The 20,889-nt window shown below is 46.7% G+C and overlaps 1 protein-coding gene across 2 annotated transcripts in view; it reads left to right on the top strand.

The window, feature by feature from the left end:
- Positions 1 to 19,750, top strand: part of CLDN2 (claudin 2) — a 29,673-nt gene extending 9,923 nt beyond the window's left edge. The window contains exons 1-2 of one of the 2 annotated variants that reach the window (XM_077890179.1): positions 9,824 to 9,975; positions 17,040 to 19,750. In XM_077890179.1, the coding sequence (XP_077746305.1) occupies positions 17,223 to 17,915 (693 nt within the window). In that variant the 5' untranslated portion in view covers positions 9,824 to 9,975; positions 17,040 to 17,222 and the 3' untranslated portion in view covers positions 17,916 to 19,750. Of the gene's footprint in view, positions 1 to 9,823; positions 9,976 to 17,039 lie in introns of those variants that run through there. The other variant, XM_077890180.1, reaches the window with a different exon arrangement.
- Positions 19,751 to 20,889: the final 1,139 nt, after the last annotated feature.

Here is a 20,889-nt window from a genome sequence, read left to right as displayed (position 1 = left end):
CTGAAGCTCAGAGGAAGCTCCTAGGAGGGGTGGGAGGGAGAGTGCCCCTGGGAAGGTCACTCCCAGTCAGGCCCCTGCCGTCCACCCTGCCCTCCAGCCCATCCAGCCCCATCCCTGGCTCTCCTGTCCAGCCTTGCCTGCCCCTCTGCTCCCCTCTGCACTAATACAGCCTCTTTCCCAGGCTGGCCAGAAGCCCCTGGAAGATGGGAATTCTCAGGAGTACATTCACTTCTCTTTTCTCTTTGGTCCCCCGGAGGCCTGCTGATGGCGCCTCAGTGAGGACAGACCTGGGTAACTAGTGACAGGATCTTCCTGGGAGGTGGGTCCTGCCAAGCTAATAAGAACAGCCACCAGCACTACAGAAATCAGTAGCATTTAGTGAGCACTCACGATGTGTTGGGCGCTGTGCTAAGCACTGAATTTCCTTATTACTGTATTTATACCTTACGAAGATCCTATGAGGTAGGCACTGTTGTTCGCTCCCTTTAATTAATTAATTAATCAGAGACATAGGCAGAGGGAGAAGCAGACTCCTTGTGGGGAGCCTGATGTGGGACTTGATCCCAGGACCCTGGGATCACGACCTGAGCCGAAGGCAGATGCTCAACCACTGAGCCACCCAGGCGTCCCTGTTGGCCCCCTTTAGAGATGAGTAGGAAACTGAGGCACAGACAGATGAAGTGACTTCCCAAATAGCTAACGAGTGGCAGAACAGAGATGGGAGTGCAGGTGTGCTTGCTTTCAACCCTCCAGGAGGTTGTAGAACACAGTTGTGTGGAGGGTGTCATTCCTGTGGCAGTTGCACCACCCCCCTACCACCTCGTGTGCTGCTGTGGAGTTGGGCAGATAGCAGAAGGGGGCCAGTGGAAGTGAGCAACTGGTGTCACAACCTGAGCAAAAGTCCCCCGCCCCCATCACCGGTGATCTGCAGGTGGGCGGATTGGTCAGTGGCTCCACCTCCCAACTACAAAAACTGGGTGCAGCTGGACCTACCCTCAGCGCTTCCTTCTTGAAGGTTCTTCACTCAGCCCTCACCAGCCACTGTTATAGGGGGCTTGGGTCACCACTCTAGCTCAGGTCCCCATCATCTAGCATCTGTGTATCTGCGGCGGATCTTTATGTGGTAAAGTTTGGGCTCTAGACGCCGATACACTCGGGTGTGTCCCAGCTCCAGCACTCAGCTGTGACCCAAGGCAAACAACTTGACCTCCCATTTCCCAGGGTCCCCATATGTGAAATGACATAAGGGTCCCTGCCTCGCAGGGTTGCAGTGAAGGTTGAATGAGAGAATTTATGGGTTTTTCAGTTGGATGCGTACTTAGTCCTTGACATATGTTGCCTGTTAGCACTATTATGATGATTCCTTTCTCCCCCCTACCCCCCTGCTCCACCACCGTGGTTAGGCAGAGCTTAGGCTTTGGAAATAGGCTGGAGTTGGAATCCCTCCTCGCTAGTTTACTGTCCAAGGTGCCCTTGGGTAAATTAACCAATTTCTCTGAGCCTCAGTGTCCTGGGGGTGGAAAGAGTAGTGCTGGAGGTGAGGATGAAATGAGATGCTGTAGGTAAAGAGATGCTGATTCTTTTGTCCCACTTTGCACACCTGGCCAGATTTGGCTTCATACAACACAGCTTTCATCCTGCTGCTACCCAGCACCAGCAAACCGTGACTGGTGGCATATGGCAGGCATATGTCTATTCATGGATTTCCCTGTATTTTCAGCCTCGCCTCCACCTCCATCCAGCATTCCCTCTCACATCCAGTGGGCCTGGTTGCTACACGGGGCCTGCATGTGATCCTCCCCCATGACTCAAAATCGACCTCTCCTTTCTAGGTCCCAGAGGCCTCCAAAATATGCCAATATTCACAGGCTTTTCACCTGAGCTCCATTTTCAGATGTGACAGGAGCCTCCCTATTGAAGTGATCAGGGAAGGGGCTTTGCCATTCCTCCTCCCTTCTAGAGGACTTGGTCCACAGCAGGTGCTCATTCCATGGGAATACAATGTCATTTGATGCCAGAGGAGCCGGTCTGAGAGTAACAAATTCAGTCTAGCAGAGCCTTGGGATTCTACTGTCGGGTAGCAAATAACCACGACAGGCATACAGGGGCCAGGAGGAGATTCTCTGTTAATATTTTGGCCTTCAATACAGAGCCTCCAAAATCCCAGGATGGGGGCGTTTTAGCGGGTACCTTTTGACTTGGTTGAGACAGCCCAGGAGTATGGCAGGTCAGGAGTAGAAGGGGCAGAGCAGATGTTCTCTAAAAAGTCTTTGCTCCATTTTATTCTCAGCTGCCTCCCCTATTGACAGGATGTTTCTAAGCCTGACTAAAGTCTCCAGGAGCTCCTGGCTGGCTCAGTGGTTGAGCATCTGCCTTCGGCTCATGTTGTGATCCTGGGATCGATCCCAGTGTTGGGCTCCTTGCTCAGGTGGGAAGTCTGCTTCTTCCTCTTCCACTGCCCCTTCTCCACCCCCTTCTCTCTCTCATAAATAAATAAAATCTTTTTAAAAAATATCGTTTCTTCTCTACCCTCCCTTTTACCTCCCCTTCCAGCTCTGTCCTAGACCAGCAGCCCTAACAGTGTGACCCAAAGATCACTGGAAGCCCCAAGATTCATTCACGGGATTCAGACAAAACTACTTTCATGATAATACTAAGATGTTATTTGCCATTTCACGGTGTTGACATTTGCCCTGAAGGGGCAAAAGCTATAGTGGGTAAAAATGCTGGCACCTTAGCACAGATCAAGGTGATGGTGCCAAACTAATATTCATGGTGTATTCTGGTAGATGAAATGCCAGTTTCACTTAAAAATGTCTTTTTCTTAATTTTTTTTTATTTGAGAGAGATCACAAGCAGGGGTAGGAATGGAGGTAGAAGCAGACTCCCCACTGAGCAGGGAGCCCTACGCCAGGCTCAATCCCAGGACCCTGGGATCATGACCTGAGCTGAAGGCAGACACTTAACCAACTGAGCCATCCAGGTGCCCTCACTTAAAAATGTTTTGGTGAAACAGTAAAGATAATTAATCTTTATTAAATTTCAACGCTTTGAGTACATGTCTTTTCAAATAGCCTGTGTGACAAAATAGGAACGGAGTATAAAACACTTCCACTGCATAGTGAGTTATGATGAGTGTCATGAGGAAAAGCACTTGCATGATTGCAAGCTAAACTAGCCAGTTTCTCATAGAACATTCTTTTTTTTTTTTAACTTGAAAGAACGATTAACAGACAAACTACAGTTATGCAGACTTGGGCCAGTGTTATGCTGAAAATGAATAAAGTGATTCTGTCGTCTCAAGGAAAACAACTGATAGTTTGTTGTCCTTGATAACATTTAAGCTTTCAAGTGAAAACCATAATTTTGGAAAGCTTTATCTGCTGCTGTGAGCTTGAGAGTTTCTCAATAACCTAAAAACATTTCTGATAAGATTAGTAGTGATATTAATGAATGCAGTTTTTTATATTGTATAATCATAAAATGAGTCAACAATTGGAAGATCTATATAACTGGATAGGCCACTATTTTCCAAATGACTAATGCATAATGTTACCAAATTATGCATAGATAATAGATCCATTCAAAGTGCAAGATAGACCAGTGGATTTTAATGTAACAGAGTACAAAAAGTTCATGGATACAATTTCAGAGTTAACATCACAAATAAGCAATAGGAAACTACAACCTGTGAAGTTTAGGTGTAGTACCAAAGAAGAACATCCACAAGGTATTAGTTTTCTATTGCACTCATAAAAAATTACCACAAACTTAATATAGCAGCTACTTATTATTTCACAGTTCTGTAGGTCAGAAGACCAGGTTGGGCTCACCTGAGGTCTCTGCTTGGGGTCTCACAAGACTGAGGTCAAGTTGTCTTGTCGGCTGAGCTGGCCCTTATCTGGAGGGTCTGGGGAAAAGGTTTGCTTCCAGGCTCACTGAGAATGCTAGAAAAATCCAGTTCCTTCAGGTTGTAGGTCTGAGGTCCCCATTCCTTGCTGGCACTCTCCTTGGAAGACTCACATGATTATATTAGGCCCACCTGGATCATTTCTCTTTGCCAGATCACTAACATGACCATGGAAGTGATAACATTGTAAACACCTACTCTCAAAGGAGAGGAAATTTATACACAGGTGAGTGTCATATGGGAGTTATTCTTAGAATTCTGCCTAAAAATCTATTTAAACAATGCCCGTCTCTACTGACACATCTTCATGAGGTTAGATTTTCTTCATCTATTTTAACCACAAAACACATTGCAACAGACTAAATGCAAGAGCATATATGAGAATCCAGCTGCTTTTTTATTGAGTCAGATACACAACAGATTTGAAAAAATGTAATACGATGCTACTTTTCTTGCTGATTTTTTTGATTTGGAAAATAGTTATTTTTCATAAATATATGTTACCTACTTTAACATGCAATGTGTTTATTGTTTTAAATGAAAAAATAAATAGTTTTGGGGTGCTTGGCTTGCTCAGTCAGTAGAGACCACAACTCTTGATCTCAGGGTTGTGACTTCTAGTCTCTAGGTATAGAGACTACTTAAAAATAAAATCTTTAAAAAAATTAAAAAATTAAAGATAAATAGTTTTACACAAAGAAAACAAAAGCACTAATTCAAAAAGATATATGCATACCTCTATTTGTTGCAGCATTATTTATAATAGCCAAGATATGGAAGCAGCCCAAGTGTCCATCCATAAATAAATGGATAAATAAGCTGTAATGCGTGTGTGTATATATATACATATATATATGTATATATATACGTATATATATATGTATATATATATTCAGCCACAAAAAGGATGAAGTCTTGCCATTTGTGACAGAGGGTATTATGCTAAATGAAATAATTCAGACAAAGAAAGACCAACACCCTATAATTTCACTTGTATATGAAATATAACAAAATAAAATAAAACAAATAAAGGGGCACCTGGTTGGCTATCAGTAGAGCACAAGACTCTTGATCTCAAGGTGTAAGTTCAAGTCCCATGTTAGGTGTAGAGATTACTTAAAAATAAAATCTTTTTTAAAAAACAAAACAAACAAAAAAGCAGAAAAAGACCAATAAATGCAGAGAACAAAATGATGGCCAAATGGAAGGGGGTGAGGGATGGGCAGAGTGGGTGAAGGGGAGTGGGAGGTACAGGCTTCCAGTTATGGAATGGATAAGTCATGGGAATAAAACGCACAACATAGGGAATATAGTCAATGATATTGTAATAGTGTTGTGTGGTGACAGATGGTAGCTCTGCTTGTGGTGAGCACAGGATAATGTATATAGAAGTTGAATCACTTTATTGTACGCCTCTAACGTTGTGGGTCAACTATATTATAGTAAATAGTTTTAAATTTTATCAGTTTTGGGGTACCTGGGTGGCTCCATCATTTAAGTGTCTGCCTTTGGCTCAGGTCATGATCTTGGGGTCCTGGGATCCAGCCCCATGTTGGGCTCCCTGCTCATTGAGGGGAGCCTGCTTCTCCTTCTCCCTCTGCTCCTTCCCCCAGTTGTGCTCTCTCTCTCTCAAATAAATAAAATTAAAAAATAAAATTTATCAGTTTAAATTTCTAATATGTTAAATATCATTATATATAACCAATAAAAAAGAAAGCTCTTTGGAGTTTTCAATGATTTTTTAAAGCTAATACCTTTTATTTGTTTCTTTTTAGATATACATGCATGTCATTTTAATATTCTGTGTGACAGAATGTGGAAGGACACATAAAATGTATGCCTTTGGGTGTGCGCTGCTATGGATTTTGATGAACGCATAAAGTCATACAACCATTCTGTAATGCTTCCAATATCCAAAGAATTCCCTATGCCACAGCATTGTGGTCAACCCCTTCCCCCATCACTAACCTCTGGCAACCACTAATCTGGTTTTGTCATTTCACGAATGTCATATAAATGGAATCATACAAAAATAAATAAATAAATAAATAAATAAATAAATAAATAAATAAATAAATAAATGGAATCACTATAAACAACCTTTTGAATCTGGCTTCTTTCAACATTGTACATTCGAGCTTCATCCATGTAGCTGCCTATATCCATAACACAATCCTTTTTGTGCTGCATAGTATTCCATTTATACAGATGAGCCACAGTTTATCCATTTACTAGTTGAAGGACATTGAGTTGATTCCTAATTAATAATTTTTAAGGGAGTAAAATCCTCCTGAGACCACAAATTTTGAGAGATGATGGTAATGTAATGGAAGCATCATTTTTACATGGGAAACGGGTAGATGGATAAAAGAGTCATATATTGGAGGTAGAATTGAAAGGATTTGCAGATCAGTTGAGATGGGTTAGGGAGGGCCAGAGAAAAAATGGTGAAATTAAGTATCACTCTGAGGTTCCTGGCTTAAACAGCTGGCTTTGTCAAATGAAGAAGACTGGGGGTGAATTGCTTTTAACTCAAAGGGAATCAAGGGTACAATTTTGGAGCTGTTGAGTTTGAGATGCTTTTCAGTTATCCTAACGGAGATGTCAGTATACAGGGTCTGGATTTCAAAGGAAATAGGGATTTGAAAGTCCTCTGAGTACATGAGAGATAAATGGGATCTCTGAGAGTGGGAATGCAGAGTGAGAAGGGAGGGAGAACTAGGTCAGGCTCCTGAGGAACACAGCTTTCTCAGAATCTACCAGAGTAGGAGGAGTTGATAAAGAAGCCAGAGAGATAGGAGGAACATCAGGGGAGGGTTGCATCACAGAGGCCAAGAGAAGCAAAGGCAGAGTGATCTGGGGCATTGAATGCTGTGTAGAGGTAAAGGAAGTGAGGGATTGAAAAGCGCCCATTGGATTCGGTGACATGGGGTGGGGTGGAGGGGTGTCGTTTGTGACCTTGATAAGAATTTCCTGGTTTGGTGGAATGAAAGGGATGGAATGTCTCAAATCCTCTCTCTGCCTGAGGTCCTACCTCCTTCTCCCATAATCTTCTCATCCCCGCCCCCTGTGCCCCTAGAATCTCTTATTTCTCCTTCTAGACTCGACTCCTTGTAGCACCATCTCCTCCCTCTCCCTCAAGACCTTGCATTATACAGACCTCTCTTAGATTTTGTTCCTCAAAGACCCATCTCCTGCCTCTCATTCTACTCTCTTTCCTGACCCACCTCTTCTCAGACTCTCATTTTCCTCCCTGTATTTTTTTTTATTTATTTTTTATTGGTGTTCAATTTACTAACATACAGAATAACCCCCAGTGCCCGTCACCCATTCACTCCCACCCCCCGCCCTCCTCCCCTTCTACCACCCCTAGTTCGTTTCCCAGAGTTAGCAGTCTTTATGTTCTGTCTCCCTTTCTGATATTTCCCACACATTTCTTCTCCCTTCCCTTATATTCCCTTTCACTATTATTTATATTCCCCAAATGTATTATGTCACAGCTCACTCCTCTCTTTGAGCACATACTGCTTTTCCCAGACTGCTACTTTTCACTCTCTTTTTTTCAGGACCTTTTCCTTCCTTCCACCCACTTAGGCTTGCTGGATCTCAGTAGGGGTCTTAGCTGGTCACTAAGGAGCCTCACAGACTCAACCCCAAGGAGTCATATTCTCTGGCAGGATTCCACCAGGATCTGACAGTGCTGACCTGTAGGAAACACAGCATTAAAACATAGTCCTTCCTTGAATGATTGCCAGGCTGGTAACCACATCCTGCCAACACAATGCCCTCATCCGCCCTGGCACCTGACACTGAGATTCTGCCTTTTCCTACCCTCAATTGCACAGAGTCACCCTGAGCTGATAAGGCGCCCCTCTACTACAAATTCTATTTTGCACTCAACTCACATGTCGCTCTTGCCAGAATGCTTTCCTATGCATTAGTCCAGCCTTGGGAATTAAGCGGGCGAAGCATGGTGAAAGAAGATGTGAAGACTTGCCCCAGGTCACACAGCTGGTTAGAAGATTAGCCTGCTATCCCTCCCAGCCCTTTGGGTTTGCTTGCTTTCATGCTCCCCAAACTCCCCAGGCCTGAGCTCAGGCATGGATGCCCTTTTAGCCTGTTGCAGCCTGCCAAGGGGTAGCTCCCTGGAGAGACCCCTGCTCAGGAGCAGTACCCTACTTGCACTTTGCACTATAGCTCTGGACCACCTTGAGAAAGAGGATGATTTCTGATTTGCTTCACTGAATTCACATCAGGCCACAAATCTGTTTGTCTTGATATGACTTCAAAAATGGAGTACAGAGTAATGATTAAGAGCCGAGGGCCAGGGTTGCTGGGATCTGGTGCCCAGGCCTGGCTCGGCTCTGCAGTAGCTCAGTGAGGCAATGTATATGAGGACTCTCAGCAGAGTTCCTGACACCCAGCAAGTGTTCAACGAACGGTGACCACAAGCCTCATTATTTTTCCGTAGGAATCCTTGGGAGACAGTCAGTGTAGTGTACTGGAAAATTTACTGAACCAGACATCTAGGGACCTAGATTCCAGGTCTAATTATTACTGCTCAACTTGGAATGCTGGGTGACCTATTCATTTCATCTCATTGGGCCTAGACTTTCTCATCTGCACATAGTAATGGCTGCCCTACCTTTGTAATATGATCTAGTAGCCTAAAGCATTCCGTATTCTGTGCAAAGATGTTAGGTTACAGGGAAAACATGGAAATTACAAAAAGGCCTACTAGTGAATGGTTTAATAAATTATATTTCCATACCACAGAATATAATGCAGCGAATCTTTACTTGACATGGGAATAAGGCCGTATCATATCATTGCATTGTTTAGAAATGATAGAAGGTTACGGAACTGTAGGGTAAAATGCGACTCAACTGGGTAAAAATATTTCTATTCACATCTTCTATGGCACATCAAAATGTTAAAATGATTAGCAGGATATCCCTTGCCGGTAGTATTATGAGGACCTCTAGTTTCTCCCTTATATTTTATTTTCTGAATTTTTGGCAGTAACATTAGTATGTATGTAGTAAACATTAGTATGTTTCTAATCAGGAAAGCAGGGACGCCTGAGTGGCTCAGTGGTTAAGCATCTGCCTTCGGCTCAGGTCGTGATCCTGGAGTCCCGGGATCGAGTCCCACATTAGACTCCCTGCAGGGAGCCTGCTTCTCCCTCTGACTATATCTCTCTCTCTCTCCTCTGTGTTTCTCATGAATAAATAAACAAAATCTCAAAAAGAAAAGAAAACAGCAAAAAACAGAAAAGCTTTCTCTTGCTCCATCTGGAGAGGCAACCCCATCACTGCTCTCCATGTCACAAAAGTTTTGAGGGACCCAAATGGCACTGGGGTGTGGTACTGCTGTGTATGCGACAAAGGGGAGGCCCATGGTAAGCACAGCTGCTTTGGCCTCACCTTGTCGGGAACTGCTCTCTGGAACCCACCAGAGTCTGAACTAGAGTACCGCATACTGGCCTTTGCACTTTGGGGTGAACCTCTGGGGTGGGGTAGGTCCAGGAGCTTGGTGGAGAAGGAAGCTGAATGGAAGAGCCCATGGGGCTGCAGGCAGTGCAAGACTACTTGGGCACTAGCTCACCAGGGCCGTGTTTATGAGGCTTACTCCCTGCTGGGCCTCAGGGCCCACAGCCAGGGACACCTAATGGGCCCCCTCTTCTCTCTACCCCTGAAGCTGGAATGTTCCAAATTCCTCCTCCTTGGGCCAAACCCCTCTCCCCCACACAAGGCCTCCCCTGGTCTTGCAGAGGTCACCACACAAAAGCCCAGCTGGAGTTTTTGACAGGAAAAAGCTCACTAAACTTTTTTTAAGCACCTCAATGTTCCACGGACTCCAGGGGTTTAATTCTGATCTGTAATAAGTCTCTGACCCAAGGCTGAGATTTGTGGATGGATTTTGCAAAGCTGCGGCTAACAATTAGAAATCCTTTATCACCTCAGCCTGGAGCCCCTTGAACCTTACGCGCCCCTCCCTCGGGAAACTTCCCTCCCACTCCAGAGCCATACAGCTCCTCCAAGACTCTGCAAAAGGACTCCTTCGTAAGTGCCTCAATTCTGCTTTATTTGCTGCTTTTTAAACTCACCTGTGGGCTCTTGTTTCCTAGTTGTTACCCGTTTAGCCCATGGTGTAGCCGTGCTGGGCCACCTTGGGTTTCTGAGGGAAGGGCATGGGAGGAAATGTTCAGGTGGCACCTGGGTTGGTAGTGTTTGTTTCCTCAAGGCGACCACAAAGTTTCCAGTGTTTGAAACTACAAGGGCCAGAGGAAGCGCTCTCCAAAGCAGATAATTTCTGAATGGAGCTTTTGAGGACTGAGATACAAGGTTGGGGGGGCGAGGTACAGTTTACTGCCCCCCATGTGGTGAACTGGAGGGGCCAAAGGAGGACCGGGAGGGGGACCCTCTCCCAGCCAGCTTCAGTGTCTTCTTCCACCCTGAAACCTCAGGGAATCAACAGAAGGTGGGTTTCTGAGTGAAGTTGGGAAGTCTCCCCCTTAACCTCTAAAATAACCCTTCCCCCACTGGTCTGTGAGTCTGTCAGAACTTCCTGCTTTCCATAAAAGGACATCCTGACATTTTCCATAAAATGGAGGGTCCTGTGCTCAGTGAGATAAGTCAGGGAGAGAAACCAAATATGGTATGAGCTCAGCTATATGTGCAATCTGAAACAAACCTAAGTTCCTAGATACAGAGAACAGACTGGTGGTTGTCAGAGGTGGGGGTGTGGATAGGAGTAAAATGGGTGAAGGGGGGGTCAGAGAGTGCCAACTCCCAGCTACAAGGTTAAGAAATCCTGGGTATATCATGTGCAGCATGGTGACTGAAGCTACCAGTGCTGTGCTATCCGAAGATTGCTCAGAGACAGTAGATCCTAAAAGTTCTCACCAAAGGAAAACAAATCTGTAGCTATGTAAGGTGGTGGAGGTGGACTGAACTTACCGTCATGGTCACTTTGAAATGCGGTTATATGTCAAATCATTATGCTGTGCACCTGAAATTAATGCAGTGTGATGTGCCAATTCTATCTCCATACAAATAGAAACTTCCTCTTTGGACTGAGGCTTTATTCTCTTCAAGTGTCCTCTTTGAAAACAGAGCTGGAAACAGAACATGAGCCGTGCTTAGAGCTAGAGAGATGGTGGATGATGTCTGTGTTCTAGAGTCGGCCTTTCTGTGTTTTGTAGCAGTGTAAAGTGAGAATGTTTTGCTTTGATGATCAGGGCAGAAATGAACTTCTTTTTAAAGCAATTAGAACATCCCTCAATCCAGTTGTTGTTCCCTGAGGGAACTGCTCTGAGGATACACTTACCAGAAAGCAGGGCTTCAGAGGAATGGCTTTGCCACTTACTAGAGCCCTAAGCAGCTGCTGATTAGGTGCAGAGAGGAGAGCAGGTGTCTTGGATTCCTGTGAGGAGCTGTCCGATTGGGGGTTGGAGAAACAAGGCCAACTGGCAGAAGAGGGCTATGGTGGCCTCCATCACTCCCCAGGACACCACATCAGCTCCTTCCTTGAGCCTGAGAAGCCTCACCTATCTTACCCTGTTCAGTTTTACGAGACCCCAAAGAAGGGGTGCCATGCACAAGACTTGGGGCGAGAACTCGGAAAAGGCAGGGCAAGGATCCAGGCAAGAAGGCGTTAATTCAGGAGCTGCTGCCAGGTTTGACCCTCCTAATCCTCTCCTGCAGTTCCAATCCCTCCCCTAAGGAAGATTAGGTAAGGATCCTAAATGAAGCCTTCTCGACCAGCCCTTGGGCCATGGAGTGTGTTGGTCTCATGCCCAGAAGACAAATTCAGCTGTCAAGGCCTAGAGTTTTCTGTTCCTCCGAAGCAGCCAGGGTCTGATTTCTAGGAGGACCTCTGAATTGACAGGGGTGTCCTTTAAAGCTGCCTGCTTCTAATAACAGCTGTTCAGTCTTCTATATTTGTCACCGTGGCTTCCTGTCCCCATTTCCTTAATTGAGACTTGAAACCTTGGAGATGAGAAACTGGAGCCTGGCGAATTTAGGGGACTTCCTTAACAGGTTCCAGGGAGACCTGAGACTAGAAGTCAGTCTTTTGATTCTCAGGTCAGGACTCTTTCTTTGAGCCATCTACTGCTCATAACACTAACAAAAACAGAATCTAGCCTGGCACACTACCTAACTGCCCCCTATCTTGTCTACCCCTGCTTTCCTGACCCTGCCTGAAAGATGACCTCCTTTGGGCCATTTCTCCCAATTGAATAAGTTCCAACAACTAGTTCTACTTCCTTCCCAGCCATGCCAAGACAGACTCCTGAGACTCCAAGCCTTCGTGATGGCATTTTTAAAATTCTGCCCTCCCCAAACTCCTTTTCCTACTTATGCACCAGGACTGACTCTGGGGAGAAGGTCTCCTCTTGAAGACACTACCAACTCTCATGGGAAATCCAAGCTGGGCTCTCATGTCAGCATCCCAACAAGCCTGGAGCAGGAGCTACTCTTCTGGGAGGCAGCGGGTCTGCTCTCTAAAAACCTCAAGGTAGCTCACCGACACTCACTGGAAACCCATATATAGATAGGAAATAAAAAGGAAAAGTATGTAACACAACCTTGGTTTAGAAGAGGGAGTCCAAGGAAGGTTTCAAGGGAAGGATAGTCCTGAATAATGACCAACAATTATCCAAGCAAAATTTGGATGGTAGAATAGCATACTCAAGGTCTTAGAGACAGAGAGAAAGGCAAATTCAGGGAAGTACACACTTTTGTGGCTAGATTATGTGTGTGTATGTGTGGCCATGCACATGTGTGTGGGTGAGCATAAAGCATGAGGTTGGAGGTTACTGGTGGGAAATGAGGCTGGAAAGAAAACCAGGAGCCAGACAATGGAGGGCCTTCCTGGTTTCCCCATGCTAGAGAGTTCCAACTTTGTCTTGAAAGCAATTAAGAGGGCCTGAAGTTTTTAAAGCATGGCGAAGTGGTGGAGTGGAGTGTAGGATTAGATTTCTATTTTAGAAAGATCGTTGGCTACTGGATGGATAATTGATTGCAGAAGTGGAATTAGACCAGTCTGAGGTGCCCATGAGATTTCTAATTTCAAACTGAAGTTTACATAGTGGAGATAGAAGTGGATGCATTCAGAACATATTTTAAAGGTAAATCTGATGGGACTTTATAATTGGTTACATGTCAAGAAGAGGGGAGGAATCAAGGATGCTTGGCTTGAGTTGCTGGATGAAGGATGGCCCTAGTGAGATAGGGAACATGGTGTGCAGAATTGTTTGAAGATAGGGAAGACAGCAGATGATTTTAGCTTTGCAAATGTTGAGTTTGAGATGCCATGAAAATATTCAGATGGGGTCATTCCAAATGCTGTTAATTATACAAATCTTGAGTTCATGGGAGAGATCTGTCCCAGAGATACGGATTCAGGAATCATTTAGCATAGAGACAGATTGATGAAACCACCCCTAGAGAATGTGAGGGATGAGAAGAGAAGTCTAAAACTCCAGATGAGACTCTGCAGGGAATATTAAGATTTATACTGAGGGCACAAGAAGAAAAACTTATAAAGAAGATTAGGGGATGCCTGAGTGGCTTGGTGGTTGAGTGTCTGCCTTCGGCTCAGGGCGTGATCCTAGGGTCCTGGGATCGAGTCCCACATCAGGCTCCCCACGGGAGCCTGCCTTTGTCTCTGCCTCTCTCTCTCTCTCTCTCTCTCTCTCTGTGTCTCTCATGAATAAATAAAATCTTTAAAAAAAGAGGACTTAGAAGCATCATTTTGAGGGGCAGGGAAAACCAGGAGTGGTATCACAGAAAACAAAGGTGAATACACTTTTATGAAGGAGAGGGACAAAGTGAGATGACAGATCTGGGGACAAGAAAACTGTGGGCAACCTTAGTGTTAGGGAAGGGCTAATGGCAGAAACCAGACTGCAGAGGCTTGAGCAGTGGGTGGGATGGGAAAGAAGTAGAGACATCAACATAAAATGGCTCTTTCAGGAACCTCAATTGTAAGAAAATGATGAGGATAAGGTAGTAGTCTCACAGGGAGGACGTCGGGTAGGGAGGTAAAAAAAAAAAAAAGTCACCAGGAGATGCTCACCAGGGAAAAGTAGAAGGATTTGCAAGCAGCACTGAAGGTGCCATTGAAAGGCACAGTCATGATCAAGATAGGGTAGAATTGTAGCAGCTTAGTGGTAAGAAGACCAATGCATGGAAAGGACCTGTGCATTGTCACTGCTGGTGAGCACCAGAGCTGAGATTTCAAACTAGATTTCCCTCCCCATCCCATCAGACGCGTGTTGGCTCCTACTCAGCTCTGCTCTGCATCAACATTGGCCTTGTTGTGTCCATCAGCAATAAAGAGTATTGACTGGCAGCTCTGTGCCTGATTCTGCAGAGGCACAACAGAAGTTTAATCTAAGTTTAAAATATTGAATAATTAATCAGTTTAATATATTTCCTCCCTCAACTGGTTTAGAATTGAAAGAGACAAGACATTCAGCAAATGCCTATACAGAAAATAGGAAACTCTTTTTCTCTCTTTCTCTCTCTCTGGCTCTCTTTCTCTGTGTCTATGCTTTCTCTCTCTCTCTCTTCTCCCTTTCTGTCTCTCTCCCTCTTCATTTCCCTCCTTCCTTCAGTTCCTTCTCTAAACTTTATTTTTTCTTTTAAAGATTATTTATTTATTTATTCATGAGAGACACAAAGAGAGAGGCAAAGACATAGGCAGAGGGAGAAGCAGACTCCCTGTGAGAAGTTTGATGTGGGACTCGATCCCAGGACCCTGGGATCACGTGAGTCAAAGGCAGACACTCAGCCACTGAGCCACCCAGGTGCCCCAGAAGTATAAGGGTTTAAATAGGAAACACCTACCCTCAGCACCTACCACAAAACATCATGACAATTTAGTTGACACGTATAGAGTACTTATAATGGTCACATCGGAAACACTATATAATTATTATTATTATTATTATTAATTATTATTATTATTATTATTAGTTTTATTACTACTGTACTACCACGATGGGGTTAAGGAAACACAGAATGCTGCAAGAACATGGAGGACGGGCATTTGACCCAAGCCAGAGGAAGAGACATAAGAGTTGAACCCTAAACAGAGAGAAGGCAGTAAACCGAGGGAGAATGCTGGGCATCCTGCACAGAAGGAACAGCCTCCACTCAGATTTGGAAGCAAAAGACAAGATGACATGATTGAGGAACTGAGAATAAGTTAGTTCAGCAAGAATATGAGGAGGACAATGGCAAGAGATGAAGCTTGAGAGGTCATAGAGCACAAACAAGTTTGGACTTTATCCTTTAGCCAATGAGGAGCCACTGGAATGTTTTCTGTAGACACTTGATCAGATTAATGTGTTGAAAGATCACCTTGACAACGACGTGCAGAATGAATTGTAAGAGACTAGACTGGAAATGAGACCAGTTAGGAAGTCACTGCTACAGTCTGGGGAAGAGGGGATGGTGAAGCACTGACCCGGGCAAGTAGAAGTAGGAATGGGGAGAAGGGTGCCATGGATTTGAGGTGTATACAAGAGGTGGAGTTGGTGAGATATTGACCATGGAAGGTGAGGAATCAGCATGAAAGAGGTGTCAAGAATCACTCTCGGGCTTTTGGTCTGGTGCAAGGGAATGGGTAGAGTTATCTTTCAGTGATCATAGGGGACTCAGGGAAGAACTGTTTGGGAAAGTGTGCATTAGGAGAGGTGAAGAGTTCTCTTTTGAACGTGTCAAATTTGAGGTGCCTATGGCATTTCCAGGTGGACCTGGAATTAAAGATTTATTTATTTATTTGAGGTGGGGTGGGCCTCAGGGAGAGGGAGAGAGAAAATCTCAAGCATACTCCCCATTGAGCCCAGACCCCGACATGGGACTCAATCTCATAACCCCAAGATCATGACCTGAGCTGAAGTCAAGAGTTAGACACTTCACCAACTGAGCCAACCGGGCACCCCAAAGTGGATATTTTACATAGGTGATTGCTCTGGCAGTCTTGAAGCTCAGGAGGAAGATCTATGATGGAAATTCAGATTTGGAAGTGTCAGTGGATGGGTTGGAGATTAAGTCATGGGGGTGGGTTAGGTCCACTTAAGATTAAGTCATGCAGCGTATTTGCTCAGGGACAGAATGTTGGCTGAGGAAAGAATGGACTCCTGAGGAATACTCAACATTTAAAAGATGGTGAGCCTTGGCAAGAGTGTGTGTGTGTGTGTGGGGGGGTGCTCCTTGAACACCGCAAAATCCTACACAGCTCTGAGATTCTAAAGGATCTGCTCAGATGCCTTCCTCTTACAAAGGTTTCCATTGTAGAACAGCTTCCCTTTCCTGTCTCCATTCTAGACTCTCTGCTAGGAGAGAGCCTAAAGAATTTCAGGGGGCCCCCGGGCCTTGGCACATCCTTTGCTCTCCAATCCTTCCCCATTATCTCAGAGGCTGGGACTGGTAGGGTCAACCACTAAGAGAGCAGACAGGAAATATTGGAGTGTGGTGTACATGCAGGAGGAGGCCTTAGGCTGGCTTGCGGAGGGAATCTGGGCAGGACTGGGCGGACCTGAACTCTCCGAGGGGGATGGAAGTCTTTTCTGCTGACCTTAACCTGCCCTGGAGTAGATTTTTCACCTTGGGAAGAACAACCTAGGGCTAGACCACTGCTCTCTAGGCCCCTGGAGGTTTGAGAGAGGCCTCTGATAGCCTGGAGTCCAAAGCTATGTCCTGGGACCCATTCCTCCTGGCCCAGGCTCCTGGAGTTTGGCCTTAGTCTGCAATTGAGGGGCCCCATGTCCCTGTTGCTGGGCAATGTGTTAGACAGCAGCCTCTGGAGACAGAACCATGCCAACTAGGAGCCTGACCTGGAGCCAACGTGACCGGCACGACCGCCACTGCCACCACTACCTTCTCGGAAAGGAGCCACCCGTCTGGCCCCTGGCTTTGTCTGGTTGCCAACCTAAGGGTATGTGCCTACGCAGGAGGCGATGACATTTTGGCTCTACTTTCAAAGTTTTTTTTTTTCCTTTCTCATGTGTTATTTCTAAAGATAACAAAGGTCAAAAGGCATCCAGCATTTTCTGGTTTCTCATAAGCTTCTGGTCAATATTTAATCTGGTTTATGGATTTTTTTTTTTTAGGTCTTCTAGATGCCTTCTTGAGCCTGCTTGTGGCCACCCACAGACACTTGTAAGGAGGAGAGAAATCAGCTTGGCAGAGACACTCTGAAATGAGGGATTAGGGGCCAGAATCCAAGGAACAAGAGCTGCAGCCCGGAAGGCAAAGGAACAAGCCCTGAAGACACTTCTGCTGGGAGGTCCGCCATGGCCTCTCTCGGCCTCCAACTTGTAGGCTACATCCTAGGCCTCCTGGGGCTGTTGGGCACCCTGGTGGCCATGCTGCTTCCCAGCTGGCGAACAAGCTCCTACGTTGGTACCAGCATCGTGACGGCGGTCGGCTTCTCCAAGGGCCTCTGGATGGAGTGCGCCACACACAGCACAGGCATAACCCAGTGTGACATCTACAGCACCCTCCTAGGCCTGCCTGCTGACATCCAGGCTGCCCAGGCCATGATGGTGACATCCAGTGCGATCTCTTCGTTGGCCTGCATTGTCTCTGTGGTGGGCATGAGATGCACTGTCTTCTGCCAGGACTCCCGAGCCAAAGACAGACTGGCGGTGGTGGGTGGAGTCTTCTTCATCATTGGAGGCCTCCTGGGCTTCATCCCCGTTGCCTGGAACCTTCACGGGATCCTGCGGGACTTCTACTCCCCGCTGGTACCCGATAGCATGAAGTTCGAGATCGGAGAAGCTCTCTACCTGGGCATTATTTCCTCCTTGTTCTCCCTGGTAGCTGGCATCATCCTCTGCTTTTCCTGCCCACTCCAGGGAAATCGCTCCGACTACTATGACTCCTACCAGGCCCAGCCCCTTGCAACTAGAGGCTCTCCAAGGCCGGGTCAACCGCCCAAAGCCAAGAGCGAGTTTAACTCCTACAGCCTGACAGGGTATGTGTGAAGAACCAGGGGCCAGAGCTAGGGGGGCGGTTGGTGGCCGAGTCTGTGAAAACCAGTGAACAGCACCTCCCAAACCACCACCCCTGGGGCCACAGGTGAGGGACATTGGCACTGTATCATGTCAGAAGGTGCTGCTGAGGCTAGATTGACTTTGCCCACTGGATCAAGTGAAGGCAGAAATGAGAACTGGTGCAACAGCATGCAGGTTCGATTGTCAAGATTGCTTGCCAAGCCAGCCTTTCTGTTCCCTTCACCTTGCCCACGGCCCTCCCACCAACCCCCCCACCCCCCATCCCCCACCCCCGGCTCTGAGTCCCCAACCCTCTACTCCAAACTCCACCCTGCAGCCTAGGCCAGGCCACAGAGGCTTCCCTCCGCCCTTTGGTTTACCTGGGAATCCATCTGCCAAACCCACTAATTACATCCCACTGACTAACCCTCTCTGTGATCAAAGACCCTCCCCTCTGGCTCAGGCTGGTTCTTAGCTCATTGCTGGGGGAGCTAGGGTTGGGGCTGGGGGCGGGGAGTGGTGGCTTTTGTGGGCCCGGCTCTCACCAACTTCCCAAGCTTCTCTCCAAAGAAACTGGTCAGTAATGGAGCCCAGAGCCTCCATCCCATTGTTGTTATGACTCCACAGGGTTCAGACCGGTTTGTGCATGGACCATCCCATGGTACTGAGGGAAGACAGAGGCAGGACGAGAGGGAAGGAAGGAAGGCAGTTGAGGACCAAAGAGAATTAAAAAAAGACCCAAACCGTTGCCCAGGGCATTTCCCAGAATTCCTTCCCGCTGCGGGTTTGGGGGATCTAGCACCCCTCTTCCCTCTAGAGGAAAGCACAAAGGAAGAAGATAGGTTGGAAAGCTCAGGGCAGTAGCAGACTCTGATTCCAACGAGGAATTCCATTGCCTCAGAAGCTGCAACCCCAACTTTCACCAAAGCCCCTGCCTCTCTCTGCCCTGGTCCCCTGCTGAAGCAGGGCTATGGGTCCCCCACGGTGGTTCCCTTAGGAAGGGGAAACTAGCACTTTTAGACATGGCTCTTGGCTGGGTGGGGGGCAGCACAGGAGACTTGGGGGACTGAGGAAGAGACCACTCCTTGAGGCCACCCAAGAAAGAATAAGAACTTTGGGCTCAGTTGCCAGGGGTTCCCCCCCACCCCGCAGAGCACTACGGAGCCTCTGAAAGACAACAGCACCAGGGAGCCCCTCCACCTGCCGCCGTCACCCATCAGATGCTCTCCGTCATCCTTTGCCAGGCATTTCAGAGTTGCTAGAAGGCATCTAGCTCCGAAGTGTGGAAGAGCTCTATTTCCCCTGGGATGGGAGTGGAGGTGTGGGTCACAGATGGACCAAAGGCCTCTTCTCTCAGCAGCCTCAGCATGCCTGGCTTCTGACAAACTCCGGGCCACCTTCCCACACCTCAGTGCCAGCGGAAGAGGGTCATTGGTGGTCTCTGACATGCCTTCCACCTCTCCACCTTCTTACTTATGACTGAGCTCTTCTCCCAAACTGGAAGGGCCTGTCCTCTTAGTCAAGTCCTCCTGCTGTCTGGAGAACTTGCTCAGCACCACCTCCTACACCGAGTCTCCTCTCACCACTCCATTTCTCTCCTACGCTCCTTCCTCTATTCCTCCGTGTATATAACTCTTGCTTCTCTGATGCTTATTGTTCACAATTTTTGATGGGTAGTTATCTTTTTGTGTGTATCTGATTTCACAAGGACATTGTAAACTCTTGAGGGTAGGGACCATCCCCGAGACCTCTTTGTATCTCCCAGACTAGCTATAAGAGTGCTGGGCACATAGTAGGTAATCAATAAACACTTATTGATTGAGTCATTCTGTTACTGTTTTATTAATTGAAAGGGGCCCAGCCAGGGCAGGCATGACAGAGAGAATGGGGCCAGGGGGAAGGGAAGGCAGAAATTGGCGTTTCTTCCCACCAGGTGGGTAAAACATTCTAGACTTTACTGGAGACATTATGAAAGTAGGATACTACCACCACCCCCTCCACCTTTCCCAGGGAACCTTAACCTTTTCTTCCCTCTTCACAATTCTTTCATCAAAGTTATTTACTAAATGGCTGTGTGTTTATTCCTTTCATTCTCTGAACCAGCACTCTGAGGAAGGTGAAGGAGACCTGATAGTCTCCATTCGACAGATGGGGAAACCAAAGCCCACATGAATAAAGAGAATTTTCCCCCAGGGCCACATTGTTGGTGTTGGGGCCCCAGACTCTAGCCTCTCCAGATAGGACTCTGCTGACCCACTAATTGAGTGAGCCCGCCAGGGGTCTGCAGGCTGCCGGAGGATAGCACCCCATGGCCAGTGAAGTCACGCCATTTGAAAGAGACACAACACCTCAGTTCTAATTTCCCTAACTCCAGAGGAGTGAGAGTTTGGGAGGCTGTGTTTGAATCTCATGGGGAATTAACAAAGCCTAAGTCATAAAGATGTTAACTGTGACAACACTGACAATGATGCCCCCCCGGCCCCCCACAAGATTCAGCTTACCCAGGGCCCCTGGACCAAGTGGGCCTCGGCACACAGGAGCCTGATATGACAGGCATGACCTTGCACCCTCCAAGTAGACCTTCTTTGGTGAAGAGGCTAAGACCCCAGCACCCAAGCCCATTTAGAGAGAATGGAGACAGGCAGGAGTTAAGTGTGGAGAGAAGGAGCTCTCTGGGCAGAAGGTGAAAAGGGGTCATGTTTCTGGTCTGGCACCAGGAGCCCCCAGCCCACTTGACTGGGGGCCCCTAGGGGCTGGAAGATGGGTTTGCCTTGCTGACCGTGTTATGCTGAGTGGGCTCTGAGGAGTCACTGGCTGGCAGCCAAAGCACTTTACAGATTCACCATTTCCTTGCATTCTCCAAATACCCGAAATGAAGCAGGTGTTTTTATAGGAAACAAAATGGAGGCCCAGAGAGGTGAGTCAATTCCCCAAAGCCAAAGAGTGTCGGAGTCTGACTCTAAGC

The sequence above is a fragment of the Canis aureus genome, chromosome X (genome assembly GCF_053574225.1).
Source record: "Canis aureus isolate CA01 chromosome X, VMU_Caureus_v.1.0, whole genome shotgun sequence".
NCBI lineage: Eukaryota > Metazoa > Chordata > Mammalia > Carnivora > Canidae > Canis > Canis aureus.
This window is presented reverse-complemented; position numbering and strand designations above follow the sequence as displayed.